The sequence below is a fragment of the Ascaphus truei genome, chromosome 1, assembly GCF_040206685.1.
Source record: "Ascaphus truei isolate aAscTru1 chromosome 1, aAscTru1.hap1, whole genome shotgun sequence".
NCBI lineage: Eukaryota > Metazoa > Chordata > Amphibia > Anura > Ascaphidae > Ascaphus > Ascaphus truei.
In genome coordinates this window covers 552,073,901-552,084,381 of record NC_134483.1, presented here as the reverse complement: position 1 = coordinate 552,084,381, position 10,481 = coordinate 552,073,901, and the positions used below count along the sequence as shown (strand labels likewise).

At 45.5% G+C, this 10,481-nt stretch overlaps 1 protein-coding gene across 1 annotated transcript; it reads left to right on the top strand.

The window, feature by feature from the left end:
• Positions 1-8,726: 8,726 nt before the first annotated feature.
• Positions 8,727-10,385, top strand: LOC142466460 (transcription factor LBX2-like). The gene is made up of 2 exons (XM_075571463.1): positions 8,727-8,748; positions 9,910-10,385. The coding sequence occupies exons 1-2, from the start codon at positions 8,727-8,729 to the stop codon at positions 10,383-10,385; spliced, it is 498 nt and encodes a 165-aa protein (XP_075427578.1).
• The last annotated feature ends 96 nt before the right edge of the window (positions 10,386-10,481 follow it).

Here is a 10,481-nt window from a genome sequence, read left to right as displayed (position 1 = left end):
AAGTACTGTAATGCACATACTGTAAGTACTGTAATACACGTACTGTAAGTACTGTAATACACGTACTGTAAGTACTGTAATACACGTACTGTAAGTACTGTAATGCACATACTGTAAGTACTGTAATACACGTACTGTAAGTACTGTAATACACGTACTGTAAGTACTGTAATGCACGTACTGTAAGTACTGTAATACACGTACTGTAAGTACTGTAATACACATAATGTAAGTACTGTAATGCACGTAATGTAAGTACTGTAATGCACGTACTGTAAGTACTGTAATGCACGTACTGTAAGTACTGTAATGCACGTAATGTAAGTACTGTAATGCACGTACTGTAAGTACTGTAATGCACGTAATGTAAGTACTGTAATGCACGTACTGTAAGTACTGTAATACACGTACTGTAAGTACTGTAATGCACGTACTGTCAGTACTGTAATGCACGTACTGTAAGTACTGTAATGCACGTAATGTAAGTACTGTAATGCACGTACTGTAAGTACTGTAATGCACGTAATGTAAGTACTGTAATGCACGTAATGTAAGTACTGTAATGCACGTACTGTAAGTACTGTAATGCACGTACTGTAAGTACTGTAATGCACGTACTGTAAGTACTGTAATGCACGTACTGTAAGTACTGTAATGCACGTAATGTAAGTACTGTAATGCACGTGCTGTAAGTACTGTAATGCACGTGCTGTAAGTACTGTAATGCACGTACTGTAAGTACTGTAATGCACGTACTGTAAGTACTGTAATGCACGTACTGTAAGTACTGTAATGCACGTACTGTAAGTACTGTAATACACGTACTGTAAGTACTGTAATACACGTAATGTAAGTACTGTAATGCACGTAATGTAAGTACTGTAATGCACGTACTGTAAGTACTGTAATGCACGTACTGTAAGTACTGTAATGCACGTACTGTAAGTACTGTAATACACGTACTGTAAGTACTGTAATGCACGTACTGTAAGTACTGTAATGCACGTACTGTAAGTACTGTAATGCACGTACTGTAAGTACTGTAATGCACGTAATGTAAGTACTGTAATGCACGTACTGTAAATACTGTAATACACGTGCTGTAAGTACTGTAATGCACGTACTGTAAGTACTGTAATGCACGTACTGTAAGTACTGTAATACACGTAATGTAAGTACTGTAATGCACGTACTGTAAGTACTGTAATACACGTGCTGTAAGTACTGTAATGCACGTACTGTAAGTACTGTAATACACGTAATGTAAGTACTGTAATGCACGTACTGTAAGTACTGTAATACACGTACTGTAAGTACTGTAACACACGTAATGTAAGTACTGTAATACACGTACTGTAAGTACTGTAACACACGTACTGTAAGTACTGTAATACACGTACTGTAAGTACTGTAATGCACGTACTGTAAGTACTGTAATACACGTACTGTAAGTACTGTAATGCACGTACTGTAAGTACTGTAATACACGTAATGTAAGTACTGTAATGCACGTAATGTAAGTACTGTAATACACGTACTGTAAGTACTGTAATGCACGTAATGTAAGTACTGTAATGCACGTACTGTAAGTACTGTAATGCACGTACTGTAAGTACTGTAATGCACGTACTGTAAGTACTGTAATACACGTAATGTAAGTACTGTAATGCACGTAATGTAAGTACTGTAATGCACGTAATGTAAGTACTGTAATGCACGTAATGTAAGTACTGTAATGCACGTAATGTAAGTACTGTAATGCACGTACTGTAAGTACTGTAATGCACGTACTGTAAGTACTGTAATACACGTACTGTAAGTACTGTAATGCACATACTGTAAGTACTGTAATACACGTAATGTAAGTACTGTAATGCACGTACTGTAAGTACTGTAATACACGTACTGTAAGTACTGTAATGCACGTACTGTAAGTACTGTAATACACGTAATGTAAGTACTGTAATGCACGTAATGTAAGTACTGTAATACACGTACTGTAAGTACTGTAATGCACGTAATGTAAGTACTGTAATGCACGTACTGTAAGTACTGTAATGCACGTACTGTAAGTACTGTAATACACGTAATGTAAGTACTGTAATGCACGTAATGTAAGTACTGTAATGCACGTAATGTAAGTACTGTAATGCACGTAATGTAAGTACTGTAATGCACGTAATGTAAGTACTGTAATGCACGTAATGTAAGTACTGTAATGCACGTAATGTAAGTACTGTAATGCACGTACTGTAAGTACTGTAATACACGTACTGTAAGTACTGTAATGCACGTACTGTAAGTACTGTAATACACGTACTGTAAGTACTGTAATGCACGTACTGTAAGTACTGTAATACACGTACTGTAAGTACTGTAATACACGTAATGTAAGTACTGTAATGCACGTAATGTAAGTACTGTAATGCACGTACTGTAAGTACTGTAATGCACGTACTGTAAGTACTGTAATGCACGTAATGTAAGTACTGTAATGCACGTACTGTAAGTACTGTAATACACGTAATGTAAGTACTGTAATGCACGTACTGTAAGTACTGTAATACACGTACTGTAAGTACTGTAATGCACGTACTGTAAGTACTGTAATGCACGTACTGTAAGTACTGTAATGCACGTAATGTAAGTACTGTAATGCACGTACTGGAAGTACTGTAATACACGTAATGTAAGTACTGTAATGCACGTACTGTAAGTACTGTAATACACGTACTGTAAGTACTGTAATGCACGTACTGTCAGTACTGTAATGCACGTACTGTAAGTACTGTAATGCACGTAATGTAAGTACTGTAATGCACGTACTGTAAGTACTGTAATGCACGTAATGTAAGTACTGTAATGCACGTACTGTAAGTACTGTAATGCACGTAATGTAAGTACTGTAATGCACGTACTGTAAGTACTGTAATGCACGTACTGTAAGTACTGTAATACACGTACTGTAAGTACTGTAATGCACGTACTGTAAGTACTGTAATGCACGTACTGTAAGTACTGTAATACACGTACTGTAAGTACTGTAATGCACGTACTGTAAGTACTGTAATGCACGTGCTGTAAGTACTGTAATGCACGTAATGTAAGTACTGTAATGCACGTGCTGTAAGTACTGTAATGCACGTGCTGTAAGTACTGTAATGCACGTACTGTAAGTACTGTAATGCACGTACTGTAAGTACTGTAATGCACGTACTGTAAGTACTGTAATGCACGTACTGTAAGTACTGTAATGCACGTACTGTAAGTACTGTAATACACGTACTGTAAGTACTGTAATGCACGTACTGTAAGTACTGTAATGCACGTACTGTAAGTACTGTAATGCACGTGCTGTAAGTACTGTAATGCACGTACTGTAAGTACTGTAATGCACGTAATGTAAGTACTGTAATGCACGTACTGTAAATACTGTAATACACGTGCTGTAAGTACTGTAATGCACGTACTGTAAGTACTGTAATGCACGTACTGTAAGTACTGTAATACACGTAATGTAAGTACTGTAATGCACGTACTGTAAGTACTGTAATACACGTGCTGTAAGTACTGTAATGCACGTACTGTAAGTACTGTAATACACGTAATGTAAGTACTGTAATGCACGTACTGTAAGTACTGTAATACACGTACTGTAAGTACTGTAACACACGTAATGTAAGTACTGTAATACACGTACTGTAAGTACTGTAACACACGTACTGTAAGTACTGTAATACACGTACTGTAAGTACTGTAATGCACGTACTGTAAGTACTGTAATACACGTACTGTAAGTACTGTAATACACGTACTGTAAGTACTGTAATGCACGTACTGTAAGTACTGTAATACACGTGCTGTAAGTACTGTAATGCACGTACTGTAAGTACTGTAATACACGTAATGTAAGTACTGTAATGCACGTACTGTAAGTACTGTAATACACGTACTGTAAGTACTGTAATACACGTGCTGTAAGTACTGTAATGCACGTACTGTAAGTACTGTAATACACGTAATGTAAGTACTGTAATGCACGTACTGTAAGTACTGTAATACACGTACTGTAAGTACTGTAATACACGTACTGTAAGTACTGTAATACACGTGCTGTAAGTACTGTAATGCACGTACTGTAAGTACTGTAATACACGTAATGTAAGTACTGTAATGCACGTACTGTAAGTACTGTAATACACGTACTGTAAGTACTGTAATACACGTAATGTAAGTACTGTAATGCACGTACTGTAAGTACTGTAATGCACGTACTGTACAGTAGTGTAATCCAGGTAGTTACTGCAGTAAATTATACTGTATTTACCTTCATTATAGACTTTGCCTTCGGTTGGCGCCGAGTCACTGCCAGTCCCGTAGTCTGCATTATACCCGTAGTTGGCAGGTGACAGTGGGACTGCTACACCTGTAGTTGACAGCTGATGAAGCTGGAGATCGCTTAGGTACATGCAGGCTTGCTGATATCTATACGTGAAATCCTGCCCAGGCTGCAGGTATCCAGGCGGGGGCAGATAGCAAGGGTCGCGGGTCACCGGGTTTTCACTGACGGTCGGACCGTTATTGGAAGCCGGCGCAGGCGCCGGCGCAGGCGCTGTTACATTGCTGGCCTGGGATTGACGAATCTTATTTGGATTTAACGTGACCTTTCTCCTATTGAAGTCTCCATGATTAAAGATACTGTAAAAATCTGGCACCACACACCAATACCCCCCTCCTGTAACTCCGGGTGCAGGGGCAACACACCAATACCCTCCTCTAACCCCGCGTGCAGGGGCAACACACCAATACCCTCCTCTAACCCCGCGTGCAGGGGCAATACACCAATACCCTCCTCTAACCCCGCGTGCAGGGGCATCACACACCAATACCCTCCTCTAACTTCGTGTGCAGGGGCAATACACCAATACCCTCCTCTAACTCCGTGTGCAGGGGCAACACACCAATACCCTCCTCTAACTCCGTGTGCAGGGGCAACACACCAATACCCTCCTCTAACTCCGTGTGCAGGAGCCACACACCAATACCCTCCTCTAACTCCATGTGCAGGAGCCACACACCAATACCCTCCTCTAACTCCGTGTGCAGGGGCAATACACCAATACCCTCCTCTAACTCCATGTGCAGGAGCAACACACCAATACCCTCCTCTAACCCCACGTGCAGGGGCAATACACCAATACCCTCCTCTAACCCCGCGTGCAGGGGCATCACACACCAATACCCTCCTCTAACTCCGTGTGCAGGAGCCACACACCAATACCCTCCTCTAACTCCATGTGCAGGAGCAACACACCAATACCCTCCTCTAACCCCGCGTGCAGGGGCAATACACCAATACCCTCCTCTAACTCCGTGTGCAGGGGCATCACACACCAATACCCTCCTCTAACTCCGTGTGCAGGAGCCACACACCAATACCCTCCTCTAACTCCGTGTGCAGGGGCAATACACCAATACCCTCCTCTAACTCCGTGTGCAGGAGCAACACACCAATACCCTCCTCTAACTCCGTGTGCAGGGGCATCACACACCAATACCCTCCTCTAACTCCGTGTGCAGGAACATCACACCAATACCCTCCTCTAACTCCGTGTGCAGGAACATCACACCAATACCCTCCTCTAACTCCGTGTGCAGGAACATCACACCAATACCCTCCTCTAACTCCGTGTGCAGGAGCCACACACCAATACTCTCCTCTAACTCCGTGTGCAGGAACATCACACACCAATACCCTCCTCTAACTCCGCGTGCAGGAGCATCACACACCAATACCCTCCTCTAACTCCGTGTGCAGGGGCAATACACCAATACCCTCCTCTAACTCCGTGTGCAGGGGCAATACACCAATACCCTCCTCTAACTCCGTGTGCAGGGGTAACACACCAATACCCTCCTCTAACTCCGTGTGCAGGAGCAACACACCAATACCCTCCTCTAACTCCGTGTGCAGGGGCAATACACCAATACCCTCCTCTAACTCCGTGTGCAGGGGTAACACACCAATACCCTCCTCTAACTCCGTGTGCAGGAGCAACACACCAATACCCTCCTCTAACTCCATGTGCAGGGGCAATACACCAATACCCTCCTCTAACTCCGTGTGCAGGGGCAATACACCAATACCCTCCTCTAACTCCGTGTGCAGGGGCAACACACCAATACCCTCCTCTAACTCCGTGTGCAGGGGCAATACACCAATACCCTCCTCTAACTCCGTGTGCAGGGGCAATACACCAATACCCTCCTCTAACTCCGTGTGCAGGGGCAATACGGAGAAAAACACGGATCACTACATAACTTTTTCCTCATGGCGCGCTTCCACACACGAGCATCTGGTGAAAATTTGCAAAAGACATTGGGGGTTATGCACTAAGCAGTGATAATTGGGTTTTCTGGGTGCTATGCACAAAGCAGTGATAAGTGCTTTTAAGTGAGATAAAAAAGCCATTATAGCGTGATACTGTCTGCTGTGAGATTCACAGCAGGCAGTATCTCGCTATAAAGGCAGTTATCTCACTTAAAAGCACTTATCACTGCTTAGTGCATAACCCCCATAATTTGAGATAAATTATTGATAAATTTGAGCAACTGTGGCCATCTTATCATCTGCTGCATTAATTGCGGACCATATTAAATAAGCGTACTGTCCTGGAACAGGATTCCTATTTCTGTTCCCCCCTCCCCCCTTTGCAGCTTCTGCCTGTCAGCTCCTTATTTCAGCTGCATGTACTGTATATTTGCTCTGAAAACACACTCTGCCTGTGGAACTGATACATTTGTTGCATTTGGGCTCTCCAGGTAGCTCAGAACCAGGTTGTCTTGGCAACCCCCTTAATCCCCCCCTCCCGGCTTAGTGGAGTTTCCCTTACTCCCCTGTCTTTATTCACAGATAGTCTTACCCTCAGACTGTTCCTGTTCCCAGAAAGCCGTATACTTCCTGTCCCCCCAGCACACTGAGTGAGTGAGCGCCTGCCATATACTTCCTGACCCCCAGCACACTGAGTGAGTGAGCACCTGCCATATACTTCCTGTCCCCCCAGCACACTGAGTGAGTGAGCACCTTCATGCTATCAGCCCTGCAAGGCCTTTCTGTTTTTACACACGCCTTACCCGGTGATACTCAGCACTTCTAGAGAAGCCCTCTCTACCACACGTCTCCATCTACAAGAACCCTTTGTTTCCTTGACTTTGCAGTAAAGCTAAGAAAGACAAAAGGACGTGTTGTGCTTTGGAAGAGGGAAGGCATGAGTTAAGCTAACTGGAGCTATTCATACATCACACGTGACCCTGGTTCCAGGATACATACGTAATGTCGGGCTTTTTGCACACGTACTGTGGTGTACTCATTGCAGGACAGGAGAAATACAGTACAGTAATGTAAAAAGAGACACATCGCGCCTTGAGTTTTTATTATGAAACGCCTACATTGATACAGTAGCTTCTTCAGTACCAAGGTCAATTCACAATGGACCAATGTGTGTTTTTTTTTAAACACCTGAAAGTCGACACATTACTGTAGCACATGTAGTGTACACATTAGAATTCGTTACAATTCATGACTATCTGCCACCTGGCGGATACGCGAAGAATTGCCCCCAATTAAATCCGAACCATTATAATTAAACAGTTCGACTGCGAATCAACCGCGGGTGCCGGGCGGCGCGATTGCGGGGGTGCCCAATTTATTGCGCGTGGAATTCAGAAGATGTAACCGCTACGCCCCAGAAAAGGTTTAACATAAAGGCTGGCGCAGCAGTACCCCCAAGAGCACCAGACCACACTTACAGATATGGGTACAATACAGTCATCGGCCCATGACTGCATGACTTCAGTTGGTTCAATCTGGTGTTGGCCAATAGGGGTTTTTGTTTCGGGGTGAGGGTGGGGGAGAGAGATAAGGGGGTGGAAGGGGAGAGCGGAGGGGTAGACAAACAGAGTGGGGAGGGGGGATGGGGAGGGGGGGGCTGGAGTGGAAGGGGTGAGGGGGTCTCCGTGGGTCACCATCTCCTCCTCCAACCACGCTATGAACTAATCCCTTCTGGCCTAATGCAGGACTAGGCCCTGTGGTCCGATCCAGGGATCCCAGGTATTCCAAAACTGCGGCATTTTTTTGTGGAGCTTCTCCATAGACATTACTTCGTCTATCCTCCTAATTACCAGAGGTTTGACTGTGTTTTTAAGGTATAATCATCATAACTTTTTCATAATTGTTTGTACAAACTGAAGCTGAAACCATCGCTCTCTCCTCTGAAGGTCTTGATGTTCTTGATGTTCTTGATGTTCTTGATGGTCTTGATGGTCTTGATGGTCTTGATGGTCTTGATGGTCTTGATGTTCTTGATGGTCTTGATGTTCTTGATGTTCTTGATGTTCTTGATGTTCTTGATGTTGATTATTTATTTGTCTTGTTCTTTCCATCTTGACATTAAGATGTGATTTGCTGCAAACCAATCGGTGATCGCTCCTTGTGCCAGGACGGTTAAGGACTGTGCGTTCTTCCTCAGGTGTTTCTGGGACAGAGTCAGTAACCTTCCTGGTCCCATTGCTTTCATTCCACGTCCATTCTCTCTTTGGATTCTACTTAAAGAATGAAATCATGAAGTAAAAGTTTCACAATCTGCAAATCCTAGTAGTGTATATATATATATATATGTAATAAAAAATATATATTAACTGCATCCTCCTAGGGGGAAAGTGCACTAATGACAGTGACAGGATTAAGGGGTCAGTCCCCCCAGCACACTGAGTGAGTGAGCGCCTGCCATATACTTCCTGACCCCCCAGCACACTGAGTGAGTGAGCACCTGCCATATACTTCCTGTCCCCCCAGCACACTGAGTGAGTGAGCACCTGCCATATACTTCCTGTCCCCCCAGCACACTGAGTGAGTGAGCACCTGCCATATACTTCCTGTCCCCCCAGCACACTGTGTGTGTGTGTGTCTGTGTGTGTCTGTGTGTGTATGTGTGTCACAGAGTGTGTGTGTGTGTCTTTGTGTGTGTGTGCGCGTGTGTATGTGTGTCACAGAGTGTGTGTGTGTGTGTCTGTGTGTGTGTGTGCGCGCGTGTGCGTGTGTGTGTGTGTGCACGTGTATATATATATATATTTCTGCAGCTAGGGGACTTGGAAAGTAAATCATTATGTCTTTAATCTCCTCCCCTCCCTTTCTCTCTCTCCTCCCTCACTCCACTTCTTTGTGTCTCCCTCCCCTCACTCTACTTCTATTTCTCTCCCACCCCCCTCAATCTACCTCTTTCTCTCCGTCCACTTCTCTTTCTCTCCCCCCTCACTCCACTTCTCTTCCTCCCCCCTCACTCCACTTCTCTTACTCTTCCTCCCCCTCACTCCACTTCTCTTACTCTTCCTCCCCTCTTACTCCATTTCTCTTCTTCTCCCCCTCACTTCACTTCTTTCTCTCCCTCCCCCCCTTACGCCACTTCTCGTTCTCTCCCCCCTCACTCCACTTCTCTTTCTCTCCCTTCTTCCCTCCCCTTCTTTCTCTCCCCCTTATTCTACTTCTCCCTCTCCTCCCCCTCACTCTACTTCTGTTTATCTCCCTCCCCCCCGTTATTCCACTTCTCTTTCTCTCCCTTCCTCCCCCCTCACTCAACGTCTCTTTATCTCCCCCTCCCTCACTTCTCTTTCTCTCCTCCCCACTTCTCTTTCTCATTACCTCCCTGTCTTCTCCCTACCTCTCCAACTATCGCTCCTTACTCTCTCTGTCTCTCTCTTCCTCCCTCTCTCTCCCTTCCTCCCTCCCCTGCCACTCACTGTCTCTCTCTCTACCTCCCTCCCCCGTCCCCTCACAATCTCTCCCTCTTTCTCTCCCTCTCACCCCTTCCTTTCTCTCCTTACCCCTCCCTCCTCACCCCCTGTCCCTTGCAGGTCGGGAGCCGCTCACCTCCTTCGGTCACCGCCCAAGCTCCAAGAAACGCCGCAAGTCTCGGACGGCCTTCACCAACCACCAAATCTACGAGCTGGAGAAGCGCTTCCTGTACCAGAAGTACCTGTCCCCGGCTGACCGGGACCACATAGCCCAGCAGCTGGGCCTCAGCAACGCTCAGGTCATTACCTGGTTCCAGAACCGCCGGGCCAAGCTCAAGAGGGACCTGGAGGAGATGAAGGCGGACGTGGAGTCCCTGAAGAAACTGCCACCCCACACCCTGGAGAAGCTGGTGTCCATGCCCGAGCCGGGAGGGGGGGAGGGAGAGGAGGAGGAGGCGGGAGGTGGGCTGCGGGCGGGGGGTTGCTCCCCCTCCTCGCAGGGCGTGGGGGTCTTTGCACTGTCCCCCCGCTGCTCCTCCATGGAGCGCACCACCGATGAATTCTCAGAGGACGAGGAGATCGAGGTGGATGACTAGAGGGGGAGGAGTATGTGGGGCCCCCTGGCAGCGACGGGGTTAATATGCAGTGCAGTCCCCCCCTACAAAGCCCCTTCCCTTGTGAGAAACCAGCCG